This window comes from Podospora anserina, chromosome 6, assembly GCF_000226545.1.
Source record: "Podospora anserina S mat+ genomic DNA chromosome 6, supercontig 2".
Classification (NCBI taxonomy): domain Eukaryota; kingdom Fungi; phylum Ascomycota; class Sordariomycetes; order Sordariales; family Podosporaceae; genus Podospora; species Podospora anserina.
This window is the reverse complement of record NW_001914857.1, coordinates 1,598,938-1,617,796: the sequence shown is the minus strand read 5'-3', so window position 1 is coordinate 1,617,796 and position 18,859 is coordinate 1,598,938. Positions and strand designations below refer to the sequence as shown.

Sequence of the window (18,859 nt, the reverse complement as noted above, 5' to 3'; positions counted from 1 at the left end):
TCAAACCACAATGGCTGACAGAAGACGTATCAACGGCCCTCCTGGGGCCACAATGGCGCCAGTATTTGAAGATGACGCCGGTCAACCAGAGATCAAGAACGGCAAGGGAAGAGATCGGGCACCAAATATCATTCGCAAAACGTGTAAGTGGCCTATCCTTCTTCTAATGTACACACTCATCCACTGACACCTCTTTCAGTTCTCAAGACAGGCGTAACTCCATCAGCTTCTGGTTCCGCCTATCTGGAGTTTGAAGGGTCCAGCAAGAGTGGTGTCTCAGGGTTGAAGCTCAGCTGCACAGTCCATGGGCCACGGTCTCTCCCAAGATCAAGCCCATTCTCACCTCACATCGTTTTGTCAGCCCATGTCAAATATGCGCCGTTTGCTACAAAGCAGAGACGGGGCTATCTACGAGACCCCAGTGAGAGAGATCTCGGCACCCATCTTGAAACAGCTCTTCGTGGGGCCATCATTGCAGATCGCTGGCCGAAGAGCGGTGTCGATATTATCATCTCGATCATCGAAGGAGACCAAGACAGAGAGACATCAAAATCTCAAGGAGATGAGACTTGGGACATGATGAACGTGTTGAGTGGGTGCATCACAGTGGCTTCAGCTGCATTGGCAGACGCTGGTATCGATTGTGTGGACACTGTTGCCGGAGGTGTTGCTGCACTCGTTCAAGATGCCGGCGAGGACTCAACGCCTAGGATTGTCGTTGACCCCATTCCGTCGGATCACGAGAAGGTATTGGGGGCTTGCTGCGTAGCCTATCTGCCCACAAGAGACGAGGTCACCAACTTGTGGTTCAAGGGTGATCTGCCAGCCGCCGATGCTGGTCTGTACACGCAGTTGGTGGAGAACGGCATTCAAGCTTCAAGAACCGCCAACCGGGTGCTTGTTGAGTGCCTGGGTGAAGCTACGAGCTAAGCGTTATCAGCAAGCATATGTCCAACCTTACAATAATAGACATGAGTTCATGGACAAATCCAAGGTTGAGACGGGCGCAGTTGTTGTTACTTTCAGCCCTGGACATTAGTGACATGCAGTTAGTCACTGTGTTCACTGTGATCACTGTGGAGGCCAGGGAAGCCAAGGTGAAAATCATGGAAGCGGGGCAATCTGAAGTCTTGTTGTTCCCTCTTATCGCAAGCTGCAAGTCAGCGACGAACTGGGACAGATACGAGAATGCACATGCATCACAACCTGGATATCGAATGTAGCCTTCCGATTTGAGACTGGGATGATCCGGTTTGTGGGATTCTACCGTATTCATGAGCGGGGTGTGATTGCGCGTCGCTGGGAAACCGTCTCAAACTGGCGATGCATTTATTGGTCGCAAACAACTTTTTGTCGCAGGAAAGATGCCCGGTTTCCCAAGCTTTGGCTGTTTTTCGAGAAGCTTCAAACCGTTTTCCGGCCAGATTTGCGGGTTCGGGGCTGTGGGGGCTTCCACAGTGTCCCGGGTGCAACGGACTGTGCCATTCCATAGTAACAAACCGGCCAAACAACGTCTCAATTCCTTCCACGTGGACACTGTGTGGCCGCAACCAAGAATGATTGCCCCTCCTTTTTCGGCGATCCAGGCGCCTCTGCCGAACACCTCCCACGCTCTCCTGACGCTAAACACGCTAGAGCTGCAGCAGTGATTCGTCGCCCCCCTGACGTTATCGTTCCCATGGATGTTTGTGCCTGCGAGTTTTCCAAAGACAGCCGCTCGAGTCCGAAGCGCCAATCGTCGATTGACCAAAGAAAGAAGAGAGAGGCATCGCAACTCAGCCGCCATCCAGGCTGTGTTCTTCCTTCGTTTTTGTCGTAGTAATTCCTCAAACCGACACTCGTTCCCTCAATTCCTCCTTCCTACGGCTGACACCTCTGCGGTCCACGTTACGTTGCCTTTTGCTACCTTCAAATTATTATACGGCCTTTAATTCCATCAACTTGCCTAATTTCCGCTTCATTCGTCATTCGCTTTGCGTGCACTCGCGATAGATAACCAGGAGGATAACGACTCTCGACGTCGAACCTATCCGATACCTATTTCCCAAAACAGCGATCAATTGACTCGATGTGTTTGCGACCAAGGAGCCTGTAGTACCACCCCGACCCAACCCCCACGGCGCAAACGCTGAGCAATCCGATTTTACTCGATCCCGAGAACATCTAAACACCTAAACACCCGAGGCTTTCATTCACGATGGGCGGCAAGAAGTGGCGATGGGGTGTTATACTCGACGCCGGATCTTCCGGAACCAGGTTACATATCTACCGATGGAAAGACCCAGAGAAGGCGCTCAAGGGCGCATCAAAACATGATCTCGCCAGTTTGCCAAAATTGATGACAGAAAAGATATGGACGAAAAAGATCAGGCCGGGAATCTCGACATTTGGGGAGAAGGTTGACCAGGTCGGCCCGGATCACCTCCAGTCCCTGATTGACCATGCGCTCGAGATCATCCCCAAGGACAAGATCAGGGACACCCCGATATTCTTAATGGCGACGGCCGGTGTGCGCCTGCTTCCCGCGGTTCAACAATCAGCCTTAACGCGCGAGGTCTGCTACTACCTACGATCAAACACACAATTTTCGTTGCCAGACTGCGACATGCACATTCAAGTTATCAAGGGGGAAACAGAAGGATTGTATGGCTGGATAGCCTCAAACTACCTCCTTGGCGGCTTCGACAACCCCGATAAGCACCAGCATGGAAAAGGTCACCACACATATGGCTTCCTCGACATGGGCGGTGCCTCGGCGCAAATCGCCTTTGCCCCCAACGCCACCGAAGCAGAAAAGCACGCCGACGACCTCAAGCTCTTACGATTACGAACACTCGATGGCTCCCCTGTGGAATACAAAATATTCACCACGACCTGGCTCGGCTTTGGCGTAAACCAAGCCCGCGAATCCTACGTCGAATCTCTCGAAGATTTGTATCCATCTTCCTCCACCGAACTCCCGGACCCTTGCTTGCCAAAAGGCCTGAGAACCACCCTCGACGGTGTCCCGGTAAAAACCCCCAAGCCGAAAAATACCACCCTCATCGGCACCGGCCACTTTGACGAGTGCCTCAAGAAAACCTACCCCCTCCTCGGCAAAGACAAACCCTGCAGCGACAACCCCTGCCTCATCAACGGGCAGCACGTCCCCGCCATCGACTTTGACGTCAACCACTTCATCGGCGTCTCCGAATACTGGCACACCACCCACGGCGTGTTTGGCGGGAAAGACGACAAGGCCTACGACTTTACCACCTACCAAAAGAGGGTAAAAGACTACTGCAGCCAGGACTGGACGTCCATCTCGAAAGGGTTGAATCCGAAAAAGGAGCACGCCGCCAAGAATGCGCAGGAGGCGTGCTTCAAGGCGAGCTGGTTGATCAATGTGCTGCATGACGGGATTGGGGTGCCGAGGATAGGGATGGAGGATTTACCCCAGGTTAATGTGTCCAAGGGCACGCAGGGGGCGTTGGAACATGCGAAAGAAAAGGGGTTTTTGGAGCCGTTCCATGCGGTAGATAAGATTGATGGGATTGAGGTTAGTTGGACGTTGGGGAAGATGGTGCTTTACGCTGCTGGGCAGGTGCCGCCGAAGAGTGGGGATGATGGGTACCCTGTGGGATTTGGGAGTAATGTTGTGAGTGGGAAGGCGGTGCCGGATGATTTTCAGTTTGCGGGCTCGAGCTGGAGGCCATTGGGCGGTGATAATGGGAAGCACCATAATGGCACGGTGGGGGGGGATGACGATGACTGGGATTTGGACGCGGAGGATATTTTGGATCGGGCGAGGACGAGGGGAGGGCAGATGGGGTTTTGGGTGTTTTTGGGGTTGGTGGGGTTGGTGATGTGGTGGTTTAGGAAACGGGAGAGGAGGATGAGGGTTTACAGCCGGGTGAGGGGCTTGACGAGGCGGAGGAGGAGTCATACCGGAAAGTATGTACCTGGTGGGAATAGGAGTCCGTTGACGAAACTCACTACCAAGCTCTTTGGGGGGAGATCGTCAAGTGGGGGGGGTTATGAGAGGGTGATGGAGGAAGGGGAGCTCGATCGGTTTGAGCTGGGGGATGTTGCGTCTAGCAGCGGCAGTGGGGAGTATTCTGATGAGGACTCGAGCAGTGACCACTCCCGCGGATCGAAAGCCGGATCTCAGTTTGGGAGGAGCTCGGGCCTGGCGACGCCTACTGCTACGAGCGGGGGTGGGCTGGGTGGGGGGTATGGGTTTGAGACTGTGACGACGGTGGGAGGGGGGATGTCGGCGCTGAATAGGAGCGGGTTAGTGGTGAGGACGGATAGTAGGGAGCGGTTGAGCCTGCCGTTGAGTGGGGGTGTGGGAGGGGTGACTGGGAGGAGGAGCAGGGCGGGGAGTCCGACTAGGATGAAGAGTCCTTTGGGGGGAGGGATATCACCGCTGGATGACAGGTGATTTGTGTGAAGGGAGAGAGATGTGAAATGGGTATATGTGATATGGACTGCCTTTTTTTTTTTTGTGATGGAACATGGAAGAGATGTAGGAATGATGAATTGCTAGCGACTGGTTATTGGGTGTGGTATCACTTTTAGTATCTGTTTACTTTTCTTGTTCACAAAAAAGTCCTTTTTCGTTGTTTGGGATGGGCAAAGACATTTAGCATTTAGGAGTTTAGTATTCTTTCGATTCAAGGGATGCATTTCCATCGGATATTGCTTGACTATATTTGGCATGCTTGCGATTTTGTCATGTCTAGTTTTGGATTGTTCGGATATATATTTGTCCAAATACTCCCCATCACTCTATCCAGTCTATGCAATCCTGCACCGAGGCCCATGTCGAGGTTAATAATCCATACTTACTGCTAATTAGCCCAAAGTAGGTGCCTCTCCTACTGACTTCTTCCTGAACAATTCTTTTGGATGTAACATTATTCTATGAACCGAAAAAAAAAAGAGCAGCCCAGAACTCCCCCTAAAGACACTGGCTCCTTTGATGCACCCTCCAAACCTCCTTCTTCAGTTCATACACTTCCCGGCTAATTTCCCTCTGTCATCTAACCCCCATTCCTCAAAGCTCAATACCCTAAACATCCCTCTCAAGAAAAGCCGGATCAGCCCTCACCCTCCCCTCAAACTTCCTCCACCACTGCTCAAATGCCTTGATCGGCACCACCTCCTCCCCGTTGTGCATCCTGCCCGAGTAACTGCTCAAAAAGTTAAACGCATTGTTTATTATCCTCTGAGCCAGCTGCAACGTTTGTCCCCCACCATTACTCCCCGTCCCTGCTGCTGTTGGAACCAAAGCTTTGGACTGCTTCTCGGCCAACTCCTGCATCTTCAACCCGACGGCCGCCTCTGGCTCGACGCTTATCCCTATTGCCACCCCCTTGGACGTATCGTTGCTGAGTTTGAAGATTGCAGAGGGTTTCCCGTGGCCTAGGGCGCCGAGGAAGGCAATGTCGAATTCTTGACCGGAATTGGGGTCCGTGGAGGGAGTGAGGAGGTGGATTGCTGCTGCGTGGGCGGGGGGGAGGGTTATACCCGGCAGGAGGAAGACGACGATGTGGGAGAAGGGTTTTGTGTTGGGGGAGGGGGGGATGGAGTAGATGAAGGAGGTGTCAGACAGAATTTTTGTTGGGGTGGTTATGACGGGTTGGCCGGCGGGGACGAGGCCGAAGGTTTGGGACATTGTTGATGGGTGAGATATCAACACAACAAGCGGGATGAATGGTGGTGTGTGACGAGGCTGGCTACACTATGGGAGCATAACCCTGCCTGGGCTTTCAAAGTTCGGGATAATTCCGTCCGGTGGTTCGGGAGGATGAGTGGGGGTTAGGTTGCCAGTTGGGCTTTTGCTCAGGTGACTACCTGACAAGGTAGGTAGCCGTTTTGGGTGGTTTAATGCCGCCGGATAGAGAACCCGTGGGTTCGGATGGTTGGTAGGCCGAGGCTTGTGAAAGACGATCCTATCTTTTGCTCAGTGTGTGGTGGTTAATGACGAGATGCTGACGGATTGGGTGGTTCCACGGTCGATGTGTTTGGTAACCAATCGCAAGGCTCGAACTGGGTGCTCAACTCAGATCATGCGCTCTCCCAAATCGATAAAGCTGCTGTATAAGTGCCCAGGAGGTCCGCGTGTGTTCCCCGGCACATGCGAGGATTGGTGGTACCGATGGCTACACGAAGGCTTTGGTGAGGAGCTGTCGTTCGTGGTGGTCGTCTCAACTAGGGAAGCATGTATATGCAATGCAGATGAATGAGTGTTGTGTGAGTTGAATAGTTTGCCAGTATTTGTCAACGGTGACCGGGTTCAGGCTTATATGATCGGCCGGTAGACGTCTCGAGTTGTTCCTGGCGTGCTTCTAGTGCAAATAATCAATCAAATCAACCATGCTTCAAAGAAGTCGAATCCACAGAATCACCTTCCCAGTTCTAGAGCGCTCCACACAAAGGTGCCAAGACAAACTGGAAGATGTCAAGAACTCGAAGCATTTCTTGGACGCTGTGCTGTGCCGGCCCGCAGTGGGGTTCAGTTCAGTTGCAGCACTGCCAGCGGACGGCGGCGGGGGTGTCGCATACGCTTAGGTCACGGCCATCATCACCTCACTCACATATGCACCACTTCATCCCTCCATCACTCCATCACTCCATCAGCTCTGCCTCTCCTTGCAAATCGCAATCCCTGTTTTCCTGTTTTCCCGCTGGAGAAGGCCGTGAACCATGGATGCCACCCGGCGTTGGTCCTACTGGGGACCACCTGCAAGAGCCAGGTAGGATCCATCCGTCCATCTCTCATCATCCCTTACCTCTGCAAATCCAATCCTTGTCCCATTGTCCCATTGTCCGTCTGCCCGGCTGTCCGGGATGCACAGCGGGAGGGCTGTGATGAACGGGACTAACGTTTAGGACGGGAGGTAGGCCCGGTATCAGGCAAAGTCTTTTCCCACTTATATCAGCTTATATCTCGCATGTATCGCCGTTTGCTGGTTCTGCTTGGCTGTTCAGTTTGCCTGTCTGTTCTCATCATTATTATCATCATCTGGATCTTCGCCTGCCGTCTTTCTGATTTTCTGTTCCCTTCAAAGCTTGTTTCTTTCGACTCGGTTGTTAAAGTTGTTGCGAGATCGAGTCTTGGTCTCATTGCCGTGCAGCGCCGCGCACCGCACAGTCTTCGATCCACTTCTCCATTTAAACGGAACCCGAGTCTTGTCGTTGCAACTTCATCTTCACCGGCGCGCATCCGTCGCAAGAGAGCCATTGTTTCTCAGTCCATCTCCGAGACAGTTCCGAAAGTTACACGTGCTGAGCAGCCAAACTCGTGGCCAAAAAGCAATCATGACACAACAGCGGCTGGCCACCATTGACATGGTGAACGACTGTGATGGGTGAGTTCACAATACCCTATTCCGTGCAGCTACACACCCTTTTCTTCTTAGCAACGAGCTATTCCAGCCGGCGACCCTGCAGCTGGCACTACTCATCCAACCGGCCGCATTGAATGGATGTGCCGACGCCTATCATCATGCTTGGCCCCCAAAGCCTGCCTTACCGAGACGTTGTGTGACGTTGGCATCTGTGAGACCTGCCGGATCTGCCACCTCTGCCGCCACGCACGCGCGGGTCTAGATCTGAGACATATACACTTCACAGAATATTTTGACTAAACACCATGACGCAGCTTCCCCGACCTCGAGACGAACCCCAGAGGATACGCAGACCAGCTAAGCAGACTCTACACCCTCGTCTGGGAAGATGACCAAGGCGCCTTCCCTATCGGTTACCTCCCCATCACCGTCCTCGATGCCCTCAGAAAGACCCCCGCCAGTATCCGCGGCCGTCTCGATATCAACCCCACCGCCAGAACCGCCGCCCTATGGCAGAACCTCAAGTCCTACGAAGAGCGCACCAAGCAAGCCGCCCAACTGACCTCCTACTGGCGCAAGAACCAAACCTTCCGCCTCCTCAGAGGATGGCGTAACGAAATGTGGCCCGTCTACGGCCGCAACGGCGAGCTCCTCATGAGCATCGAGCGAGCAGCCATGGGCCTCTTTGGCACCACTCGCTACGGAGTACACATGACGGCCTACCTCCGTCGCAAAGACAACATGAGCGACTACGACTTCCGCATCTGGGTCCCCAAGCGCTCCAGCAACAAGTCAACCTACCCCGGCATGCTGGACAACACCGTCGCCGGCGGGCTCATGACCCACGAGGATCCCTTCGAATGTATCATCCGCGAGGCTGACGAGGAGGCGTCCCTCCCCGAAGATGTCATGCGCCGGAGCGCGGTGGAAACCGGCACTGTCACTTACATCTTCATCACGGATGAACGGTCAGGAGGAGAGCCAGGGTACATCTACCCCGAGTGCCAATGGGTCTATGATCTTGAACTGCCGTCTGATGGGAGCGTCGTCCCCAAGCCCAAGGATGGCGAGGTGGAGAGCTTTAGTCTACATACGGTGGAGGAGATCCAGGAGCAGCTTGCCCAGGGGTTGTGGAAGCCCAATTGCGCCATGGTCATGCTCGATTTCTTTGCGAGACACGGTGTCTACACTCCGGAAAACGAGCCATACTATGACCAGATTTGCGCCCGGGCCCATCGCTTCATTCCCTTTCCTGGACCACACTGGGATTACCAGCACCCTGATACGAGGTGTTGAAGAAGAAGAAGCTAGCTCCGTTTCTGGGTATCTCTTCTGTCATTGCCCCTATCCGCCAGCTTTTTTTTTGTTCCTGTCCATAAATTTGTTCCTTTTGCACCCTTAACGCCAGATTCCCCATGCTGTACTACTCCTTGTCTCTCTTCTTGCTTCTCGAAAAGGTCTTTGGTTGCGGGCGCGCTTGGAGAAATGGCTATTCCTTTGATAGATTTCATATTATAGACGCAAGCAAAGTCTTTCCCCTCTCTCGTTTAGCCAACATGAGCGCTCTCGTCCGATGGTGTGGTTTGCTGTCCATAATCAAGTTGATCATCGTCTGCGAACTAAGAGGTAGACGTATTCCACCCTCAACGGGGTGAGCTTCTTGTAAGGCCCGACAAGAGACATCAGCAGCCCGCCGAAGGAGATGTATGCCTTGCTGTATTTCCACTCGTGTCAGCCGTTACTTTCCATGTTACCAGTCGGCGAAACATACATAGTCTGCCCGTCCTCCCCATCCTCAAACTTGTAAATCTTGCCGTAGCAGACATAGTCGTACTGGTCGGCAAGCGAGCCCTCGCTCGCACCCATCTTGGCGACGTCGCGCCAGCCGCGCTCGTCGTCTTTGGTGCCGTCGTAGTGGAGGGAGGTGGCGATGAGCATGTTCAGCTCGTCGCCTTCCTTACAGGGGAAGAGCTCGTTGTTGATGTCGAGGGTGATCTCGATTGACTTGTCTTCCGAGGTGGCGTAGATGCGGTCGACGCGGTCGTATTTCTTGTCGGAGAGCTTGTGGACGCGGAAGTTGTCCTCGAAGAGCTGGGCGTCGGAGCCGAGGCCGGCCATTTTGATTGTGGTATTGGGGGGAGGGGGGGTGGTGGTGAAGCGAGGGTAAACGGGGTTGGCGAGAATAAAGCAATTGGTTGTGCTGGACGACTCAAGAGCTCTTGTGTGATGGGCCGGTGTTTGCTGGTTGCGACTGAAGTCAAAAAAATCCCAAGGCTGAAAACGACTAGCGCTCTAAGGTTTGGGGAAACGGGTGGGGGCCGCACGGGCAGGGGTCCCTGTCACTGAGGCTGGCGGCGGGGCTGTCCCTTGCAACTGATATCGAAACTTTTTGAGCTTATCGGTCACCAACCCCTCCAATTGACCCCTCCATAGCTTCCGCGACAGCTACACTTTTCGGACCAATCTTTAAACATGTCATTCGTCAAGAGAAATACAGTACTATCGTCGAGACCTGGGAGAGCCATCCCAGGGGCAAAGCAACCAGATGCCGAGAATCAACCACCACCGCCGGGTGTGAGACCGTCGCCGCTGGACGGTCGACCAACAACGTCTACCGGAACCGCATCGCTAGATCAACTCCTTGCTGGTCACAGTGGGTTACCACTAGGAACCTGTCTTTTGGTGGAAGAACAAGGGACGACAGACTTTTCAGGTATCCTACTCAGATATTATGCTGCCGAAGGCCTCGTCCAAGGGCACCAAGTACACCTCGTCGGCTACCCACCACAATGGAGGAGGAACCTCCCGGGCCTAGCCGAACCCGACAAGAAATCAAAGTCAGAACAACCACCACCGGCGCAAGAGGAAAAGATGAAGATTGCATGGAGATACGAAGCTCTTGGGAACTCAGCAGCGTCAGGAAATACCCCACGAGGAGATGCCAACCAGCCCACCTTCTGCCACTCGTTCGATCTCGCCAAGCGCCTCGAGCCAGCTGTTTGCAAAGGGTCACTCAATCCAACACCGAGCACTGGGCCACCTTTGTTTGATGCCAGACCTCAGCCAACGAGTATATCTCCTCTAAAAGCCATCATCAGACACCTGCAGACGAAGCTCGAAACCTCGCCCTCAAGCGATATTCACCGTGTGGTTATCCCCAGTCTTTTGCTGCCAGAGCTTTACGCACCACAATGCAGTCTTCCATCCGAAGTACTGCAATTCTTGCATGCTCTAAGGGCGTTACTACGAAGGTACAGCACCCAGCTGACGGCGATTATCACTCTACAAACGTCGCTGTACCCAAGGAGTTCAGGGTTGGTTAGGTGGATGGAGTTGCTGTGTGATGGAGTGCTTGAGCTGATTCCTCTACCGGCTACGCCTGGGGCAGCTCCTCCGTCAAGCTCATCTGAGAAGACAGAACAGGCACAGGGGCTGCTGAAGGCACATACGCTACCGATCTATCATGAGAAGGGAGGTGGTGGAGCCGAGACGAGCTCGTTTAGGGAGACTCTTTCGTTTAGCTTGAGTGCGACGAAGGGTCTTAATATCAAGCCTTATAGCTTGCCGCCTATGGAGGAGGAGGAGAACAAGAAGAAGAAGTCACCTGCTGATACGATCAGGGATGGGATTGACTTCTAGCCGAGGGCCATGGGTGCTTCGGACAGGCAGATATTGATCCCAATTTCTCCTACACTCGGGTCCTGACCTCGCCTTTGGTCCGACCTATCCTCACAATGATTGTATCGAGAACCATGGCCAACAAGAACTCGAGTTGAGGCACACTGCCCCTCAAAGACGGGACCATCGGGCCGATCAGTCATGACGCTTTGTGATCTATCATGCAGCTACTTTGCACTGCTGTGCGACCAACCTCACGATGCTGTGCTCTGGCAGCAGATCACATTTTGAAAAATGACAATGGCACATGACCGTTGGAACTGGGCTGCTTCAGGGGGCATCGAAATGCTCAGTGGTATCTTGAGTCTTGACAATTTCTCACAATTTTGGATCGAGAGAATTTGTGGCTTGCAATGTATGTACGACCGTTACAGCCCCCGGTGTAGCTAGTAGCTGATGAATAATAGGAGAATTGATAACACGCAAATTCACATGCTAAGCATGCTCTATAATTCACGTCCTCATTTCACAAACCTGCACCCGACGTCAGTCGAAGATGCTCACAGCACCAACCCTGACCCTAACCATCTATATCTGCCTGCACGGACCCCTTCTCTCTGGAAAATCAGCCAAGCCGACTTTTTCTGTTCTGGAATAGTGGAGCCCCACAAAATTTTCTGTCCCATAAATTTGCTTCTAAAGCGACTCACCTCCAGAACTCTTTTTTCTTCTCCAACGTTGCTGCTCTCTTCCTCAGAGCAGCATCGCCAAACACAAGGTATGTCGACTTTCATTTCTACTATCACCCCGCCTTACAGCACAACGAAGAGAGAGAAACCTCTTTTACATGATTATACAAATCTTCGTATCAATCTGTCAATCCACTGAATACTCTGTGATGACCGCGAACTAGTCCAAGGCTTATGATATCTGGTTCTCTCTCTTCATTTTTTGTTATGTACAAAACCATTCAAAGGAGTTTCTTTCTAACTTTCTTTACAGATCAGTGTTGTTTCAAGATGGCCACCTCTACCTCTACCCCAACCCACCCTCCTGTCCGGATCTCGCTGATCGCAGGCCGGTACCTCGTCTTTGACATTGACGCGGTGATGGTCCTGAGGCGGAGTTTTGGGCTCTGCGGGGTGCTGACGGGCACGATGCCGCAGAACCCTACGCAGAACTTGTTTCTGAGTATGCCGCAGGAGCTGAGGGCGGAGGAGGCGAGGTTGGTGGTTGATAGAGGGGCGGGGTATGTTGCTGATGAGGCGGGTGATCATTTGAGGCTTCTCAAGGAAATGAGCTCGGGTGTAGGGGAGAAGAGGAGGGAGGGGTATTTGAGGGAGCTGAGGGAGAAGAGGGTGGCGGCCAAGAGGCTGTTTGATGAGGAGAAGGAGGCGGTGAGGAGGATGCATGAGGGTAAGAGGGGGAAGGGGAAGAAGAAGGTGCAGAAGGTTGAGGAGGGTGGTGGTGGTGGTGACTCGCTTTTTGAGACGGCGACTGCTGTGCAGCCTGCGCCCGAGGAAGCCCTTCCTGCCATTACGCCTTCGACTAGCAATGCGATGCTTGATCCGGCGGGCACTAGTGGTGCTATTGCTGATGAGAACTTGCCTGAGCCGTCTGCTTTTTATAGGGAGCTGAACAAACGAGGCTATTTCACCACGCCGGGGCTCAGGTTTGGTGGAGGGTATTCGGTTTATCCGTCTGATCCGTTCAAGTTTCATGCTCATTATTTGAGTAGCTGTTATGGATGGGATGAGAAGATTCCGATGTTGGATATTGTTACTAGTGGACGGCTGGGGACAGCGGTGAAGAAGAGTTTTATGTTTGGGGCGGAGAGGGAAGAGGAGGAGGGAGGGAAGAAACGTGGGGAGGGGGAGGTGAGGATGTTTTGTGTTGAGTGGGCGGGCATGTAGATGTGTTTCGAAGCAATGATACCCTTTTTAATTGTGTGTTGTATCTTTTGTTCTTGAAATGTGCTGCTCTTGATGAAAACATGATGTGGGATGGATGAAGATGTCGAATCCAAGTCGGTTGACTTCTCGAGGCCCTGGTAGTGTCTGAGTAGCTCGTTGATGCTGGGAAGTAGACGGTCCCGAGTCAAAATACACCTCCATCACCATGTTTTCTTGCTCGGCACCTGAAACATGACAACTTCGGCATGTAGGTAGGTAATCTTGATCACCCAGATATTGACAGGATGGAAATGCTCAAATTTGTACTTTCTGTATGAGAACTCTTTTCACAAAAAAAAAATTAAAAAGGAAAAAGACCAACATCATCAACCGCAATCTCGCTCTCTGGACATAGATGTGTAAACCACCTCATGTAATCCCACCACAAAATGTAAACGCCTTCTTCCCATAACAAGATCCGTATTAAAAACAATATCCCCCCTGCTCTCACCTGATTTTACCCCCCCCCCCCTCGCTGTTTATCCCCCCCTCAAGGAACATAAATCCTACTAAAACTACTCACCTCCCTCCTACAGCAAACACACTTGTCATAATTGTTCATCGCCAAGCTCACCCTGGCAATCATCACAATACCCCAAACACCTACACGGCCACACAATAATCGTCCTCGGCGCGCACTGACAAACCACACACTGCGGCCCCTCCGCCCCCAACCCCGCCCCCCCTTCCTTCCATGACTCCTGCCCCCCCCTCGCCTGCGCCTCCGACCGCCGAGTGAGAAGCAGCTGCTCAAGCTGTCTTTCCTCCTCTTCTGGACTCATCCTCTGCAGCGGGTTGCCACGGTTAAGGGTGGTGAGCAAAATCTGCGCTCGCTGCCGCTGGAGCGCTTGCTTGTACTTGGAGCGCGTCATTATCGTGCCGGAGGATAAATGGGCGGCCAGGGTCTGGGCTTCGTCTCGGTCGGCGGCGGACTGGGGGTGTAAAAGTCGGGCGAGGGTGGTTGGGTCGATGGGGGTGTCCAACACGGGGGAGGGTTCCCTTGATCGCTGGAGGGCAGAGACGAGAGCGGAGGTGAGCTCGGTGCCGGGGTTTTGCTGCGTGGGTGTTCGCTGCCCGTCGTCAAGCCAGTCGTTGTTGTTGTCATTGTCAGTCTCCCAGCCAAAGTCACTCTCGATAGAGGTCTCTGTCGTGGAGATCATGCTTGTCGTGTCAAAGTCAGGGTCGTTGACATCGATCTCCTCGTTGCCGGCCGTGATCAAAGGGTGGGAGGGGACGTATTCCCCGCTGGTGTCCTTATTCCCCCACCAGCCATCCCGCAAGAAGTAGCTGTAGAGCTTGGTGTCGACTTCTGCCTCGTTGCGGTTGTCCATCCTACTTCTGAGCAGCTCCTCCACATCAACCTGGTCGTCCCGCGGAATCGTAAAATAACCCCCATTGCCAGGAGAAAGAATATCAGCATACGACTCCCCATTCTGTCTCGAACTCCCCTTCTTATCCCGCCCGTCCGACTTCTTCGGCCGTTCAGACAACCCCCTCAGCCAACGCGGCGGGTTCCTCCAACCAACAAACCTGAGAAACCTGACCGTACACAATGCCCAAGTAACCACCACAAGACGCGAAATATGCATCATGTAATCAACCGCCATGAGCCACCTGGAACTCCTCTCCGCAGCCCCAACCCCATCCCTCTGTCTCCTGCCAGTACCGTCCTTCTTGGAAACCTGCTGCGCCGACTTCTCCCTGGCATACCCATTGTTGACCCCCGGCTGTCCATTTTTAACCGGCACAAGTCCTATCGTGCCGACCGTATCAAACCGAGATCCAGGAACGCCTCCGATCCACTGCATCTTCAGGTCCTCAATCTCACGGAACCGGTCCTCTTCCAGCCAGGTATACCGCTTCAAGTTCACCTTGTGGTCCTCATTAAGATAAACCGCCTCGCTAGCCATGGTGATGGCACCAAAGCCAGCCCGGACCAGCGCGGTGTAAAAGTCCATATCCATCCTAATCCGGATCTCGGAAAGTGAAACGTTTGCCTGCATGTTGGCATGAGCACGGAGGAAGCGCTGCTTGAAGGTAAGCTGTTCCGTCTCGCCGCCGGTCCCAGCCTCGGGCACAGCGAGAGCGGAAAGTGTCAGGGCCACGAAGTAAATGACCGCACAGGAAATGATGCCAATCAAGATGAGAGTGTGAGGAATGATTCCGATGATGTACACCGTGGGATATCTCAACAGCCCCTGGCTGGTAGGATCGTCAACAGAAAAGTTGATGGTACTCCAAACCATGCACCCCATTGAGCAAAGCCCATAGAATCCGGTACTGATCAGACGGAATCTTGGCTGCAAGTTCAGCAATCCCAATATGTGGCTAGTGACGTAGCTCATGGTTGAGATAAAAGTGACCAGCAATACTTCAGGGGGTGTGTTGACGCGCTTCATGATCATGGCACGTGTGAGGGCAATCTTGGTGCCCATGTTCGCATCCGCTGCTGCTTTAGAAGCATTGGAGGCGAAAAGACCCCATCCGAGCTGGCTGCTGATAGCAGCATCAGCTTCTGCAAAAGCCAGAGACTGTTCAAAAAGCGTTGTGCCCGTCTCGGTGCCCGTCGGGCGTCCCTGTACAGTGCACGAAAGCACCTCCATAAACTGGCCAAAGCAAAACGTCAGGAAAAGTGGCCATAATCGGGAGAGCGAGCCAACGAGCTCCGATTGTTCCTGATTATCCCATGGTACCATCCGGACAGAACGGCATGAATCCTCGTCGCTGGCACCGAACAGCAAAGTTGAGCTCAGTCCATGGAAAAAGCTGTTTGCTTCGGAGAACATAACGTCGAAGCTCTTGTTAGGATCGCCCCACCGCAACTGGGCGAAATCCGGAGAGGTCTGGCACTGAATGGACTGGAGAAGTCTGCGAGCCTGCCAGAGCAGGAGCAAGATGGTTGGGAGTCGAAGCAGCACCCGGATATGCCATGCAAGTCGTAAACGACGCCGAGTCGCGGCAAATATGTGCGTCCGGTTAAAGAGGATAGCCATCGCAATGCAAGTTATGGCCCATTTGCTTGTCGCGTAGCTCAAAACGCTCCCAATTCCTCTCGCTCCCTCCATCGAGAAGCGGGATACCGAGGCGGTAGGATCTTCAGCAGCAGCAGAGGCGGCGGCGGCGGCGGCAGTGGCGGAAGAGGATGCGACGTCGCTGAGTATGCTGGCTGTCGTGCTGCTGGTCGAGGACGAGAGTGCCGACGAAAAGACACCGGCATCGGTGGGATCGGCCATGGTTCGTTGTCCAAAGTTGTCAACCGCATCTGGAAACGAGATAAAAGAGCCCAGTTTCCCCAGCTTCATGACCATCCTTGGTCCTGCCAACACCAAGTCTTCCAGCGACGGCGCGAGCCTCGACATGTTCATACTCATCTTGAGATGCTGAGTTGTCCATAGTGTAAAGTTATGCCACGCACTGGTGTTGTCGAAAGAGGGTGTGGCGGTTGCCATGACGGCTTGTGGTATCGTTTCGTCCATGGTAGGCTTATATCAAAGGATCTCGGACCGCCGGAAACGAGGTGAAAGAGTAGAATAGCGTACACAGCGTGTGTGTAAGCATGCGCCTGCTCACCGGGTCTCTTCGCGCATTTTTGGAGCAAAGATGACAAGATGGGGAGCCCCAAGAACTTGGAAGAGAAGAAGTTGGGAAGTGTTGAAGAGGAAGGGAAATGACTTGTTGGTTCCTTGGTCGGAGTTGCCCAGTGTGTTGCTGCACACCGTGACGCTGGTTCAGCGGGAGAAGCGGGATGCATGCGCCCTGGAGGTGGTTCTCCAGTGGGGCAGTCCCCGCGCCAGCTGCAAGGACGCTAGGACCATGTGTCTAGTGCCCACCAAGGCCCACTTTGTTTTGGCACCGTCTCCAATCTCCAACTTCATGTCTTGTCCTCCAATCATCAAAAAACCTTTCCGAGTTCAACCACAACATTCAACATTTGCAAACAAATCAGCAGTTGCTGCCTGATCATAAACATCATCAACAAAGATAAAAAATGGCTTCAGGACAACAGCCAATCGCCACGTATGTGTCATTGCACTCCGACACATACAAGGCATCAGCCATCTCAGGTATCGCGTCGCATTGGAATTAACTAACACAATCCTCTATCGCATAGTGTCTACGTGCGCAACCTCGAAGAGCGCGTCAAGCCCGAACCGCTCAAGGAAGCCCTCATGGTCATCTTCTCCGAGTACGGCAATGTGATCGATATCGTTGTTAAGACCAACCTCAAGGCCAAGGGCCAGGCATTTGTTGTTTTCGACAAGCCCGAGTCCGCCCTCACGGCTATCGAAGAAGTCCAGGGGTTCGAGTTGTTCGAGAAGCCCATGCAAGTCGCCCTTGCCCGCACTCGAAGCGATGCCACCGTTAAACAGACCGGCAACGAGGAGGAGTTTGATGCCCACAAGCGCCGGCGCATGGCAGAGAAGGGTATGCCCTCGTTAACATTTCTCCGTTTTGAACTTGGTTTTAACATGAATTATCAATAGACAAAAAGAAGGCGCTCGAAACAGCCGAAGAGCAAAAGCGCCTCAAGCGTCCTCTTCCAGGTGCCGAAACCGCCGTCAGTGGCCGCCCAACCAAGAACGCTCGTGGTGCCGGCCTCAAGTCCACCGGTGCTGGTGCCGCCGCTGTCGTACCCGATGAATACCTCCCACCCAACCGCATTCTCTTCGTTCAGAACCTCCCCGACGACTTTGGCAAGGACGAGCTCACTGGTATCTTCAGCCGCTTCGAAGGTTTCCGCGAAGTCCGTACTGTCCCTGGTCGCAGCGGGATTGCTTTCGTCGAGTACGACGCAGAAGCCGGGGCTATTACTGCCAAGGAGAATACTGCTGGCATGGCGCTGAAGAATGGCGAGAAGACGATGAAGGTCACGTACCAGCGCCAGTAAGCTGGGGGCTGGAGTTGAGGTACCACATATAACTGGTTTGATAGGTAAAGTAGGATGTAATGCTCCGAATGGTACAGGTTTAGCGTAATCGGCTCATTGATGCCTCAGCGAAGGGAATTAGAGATACCCAATGAAATAAAAACATGGAAACAAGCAACTCCCGGATTGCGCCTATGCCTAATGAAACAATGTGCTGACCAATGACTCTAACCACGCCCTTCCAACATGCGACAGTGACAACAACGCTCGATGGTCCAAGACCAACAACTCCCTTAGAAGATGACATCTTCATCCTCCTCCGCAGCCAACAGATCAGCTGGCGCGTCGTCCGCCGCGGCATTTGGCGCTTGGTTCTGCTCATCTGCAGCTGCAGCTTGCGCTTCTTTCCTAGCCTTCATCTCGGCATCTTGCTCAGCTGTGTCTCGCTGTTTCTTGCCGGCAACCTTCTTCAGTCTGTAAAACTCCTCTCTGTCCAGCTCGTCAAGCTCCGAGTTGATATCTGGGAAAGTCAGTACAGTCCATCTAAAACAGGGTGGAGTTCCACTTACACTTGATGGTATTCTCCGTCCTGGGAATAATGACATGCTCACTAGGCAAATGTTAGCACCCCAACCCATCCCATCCACTCTCAAAAATCTCAGGTCTGTCACTTACATGGCATTCACTCGCCTGTTCACCACCTTGATGACCTCGTCCAAAATCACGAACGCCGTCTGCAAGCTCGCCAGCTCCACGAGCGCCTCCACCGCCCTCGCATACGTCTCGCGACACCGCTGCACCTGCTGACCTCCCTTGCCGAGACCCGTCATGGCAAAGTCGTTGTTCCCCTCGGTCTGGTAGCTCTCAAACGCGGGGAGGAGGACGCCCGAGACGTTTTCCTGCTTGGCGCGGATGCGGAAGCGGGCGGATTTGGCGGATTCCTGGATTTGGTACCCTATGTTGCCGCCGACGGCGTAGGTGACTTCGGCGAGGGAGAGGGAGGCGATTTGCATTACGCGGCCCATCTTGCGCTTGGCTTCGTCGATGCGGCGGGTGATTTCGCGGAAGCGTCTGGGGGGGGGGGGGGG

The 18,859-nt window shown here is 53.4% G+C and overlaps 10 protein-coding genes across 10 annotated transcripts in view; 6 read left to right on the top strand and 4 right to left on the bottom strand.

Moving 5' to 3' along the window:
- Positions 1-10: 10 nt before the first annotated feature.
- Positions 11-930, top strand: PODANS_6_2090 (uncharacterized protein; the record flags this gene model as incomplete). The annotated part of the gene is made up of 2 exons (XM_001910255.1): positions 11-143; positions 200-930. The coding sequence occupies 2 exons, from the start codon at positions 11-13 to the stop codon at positions 928-930; spliced, it is 864 nt and encodes a 287-aa protein (XP_001910290.1).
- A 1,267-nt stretch (positions 931-2,197) lies between these two features.
- Positions 2,198-4,423, top strand: PODANS_6_2100 (uncharacterized protein; the record flags this gene model as incomplete). Its single annotated transcript, XM_001910254.1, has 1 exon — positions 2,198-4,423. The coding sequence occupies one exon, from the start codon at positions 2,198-2,200 to the stop codon at positions 4,421-4,423; it is 2,226 nt and encodes a 741-aa protein (XP_001910289.1).
- Positions 4,424-5,053: 630 nt separating this feature from the next.
- Positions 5,054-5,659, bottom strand: PODANS_6_2110 (uncharacterized protein; the record flags this gene model as incomplete). The annotated part of the gene is made up of 1 exon (XM_001910253.1): positions 5,054-5,659. The coding sequence occupies one exon, from the start codon at positions 5,657-5,659 to the stop codon at positions 5,054-5,056; it is 606 nt and encodes a 201-aa protein (XP_001910288.1).
- A 1,990-nt stretch (positions 5,660-7,649) lies between these two features.
- PODANS_6_2120 (uncharacterized protein) lies at positions 7,650-8,630 on the top strand (the record flags this gene model as incomplete). Its single annotated transcript, XM_001910252.1, has 1 exon — positions 7,650-8,630. A coding segment is annotated over one exon (981 nt), but the record flags the coding sequence as incomplete, so codon positions are not given.
- Positions 8,631-8,939: 309 nt separating this feature from the next.
- Positions 8,940-9,626, bottom strand: PODANS_6_2130 (uncharacterized protein; the record flags this gene model as incomplete). The annotated part of the gene is made up of 2 exons (XM_001910251.1): positions 8,940-9,048; positions 9,106-9,626. Coding segments are annotated over 2 exons (630 nt in total), but the record flags the coding sequence as incomplete, so codon positions are not given.
- Positions 9,627-9,806: 180 nt separating this feature from the next.
- Positions 9,807-10,973, top strand: PODANS_6_2140 (uncharacterized protein; the record flags this gene model as incomplete). The annotated part of the gene is made up of 1 exon (XM_001910250.1): positions 9,807-10,973. The coding sequence occupies one exon, from the start codon at positions 9,807-9,809 to the stop codon at positions 10,971-10,973; it is 1,167 nt and encodes a 388-aa protein (XP_001910285.1).
- Positions 10,974-11,875: 902 nt separating this feature from the next.
- Positions 11,876-12,865, top strand: PODANS_6_2150 (uncharacterized protein; the record flags this gene model as incomplete). The annotated part of the gene is made up of 1 exon (XM_001910249.1): positions 11,876-12,865. The coding sequence occupies one exon, from the start codon at positions 11,876-11,878 to the stop codon at positions 12,863-12,865; it is 990 nt and encodes a 329-aa protein (XP_001910284.1).
- Positions 12,866-13,452: 587 nt separating this feature from the next.
- On the bottom strand, positions 13,453-16,380 carry PODANS_6_2160 (uncharacterized protein; the record flags this gene model as incomplete). The annotated part of the gene is made up of 1 exon (XM_001910248.1): positions 13,453-16,380. One exon carries the CDS (start codon positions 16,378-16,380, stop codon positions 13,453-13,455), a length of 2,928 nt encoding a protein of 975 aa, XP_001910283.1.
- Positions 16,381-16,892: 512 nt separating this feature from the next.
- Positions 16,893-17,792, top strand: PODANS_6_2170 (uncharacterized protein; the record flags this gene model as incomplete). The annotated part of the gene is made up of 3 exons (XM_001910247.1): positions 16,893-16,921; positions 17,016-17,329; positions 17,389-17,792. 3 exons carry the CDS (start codon positions 16,893-16,895, stop codon positions 17,790-17,792), a joined length of 747 nt encoding a protein of 248 aa, XP_001910282.1.
- Positions 17,793-18,064: 272 nt separating this feature from the next.
- Positions 18,065-18,859, bottom strand: part of PODANS_6_2180 (uncharacterized protein) — a gene marked incomplete at both ends in the record, with an annotated part of 1,338 nt that continues 543 nt past the window's right edge. Inside the window, 3 exons of the mRNA XM_001910246.1 lie at positions 18,065-18,291; positions 18,341-18,381; positions 18,447-18,857. Coding sequence (XP_001910281.1) covers positions 18,065-18,291; positions 18,341-18,381; positions 18,447-18,857 — 679 coding nt within the window. The remainder of the gene's footprint in view (positions 18,292-18,340; positions 18,382-18,446; positions 18,858-18,859) is intronic.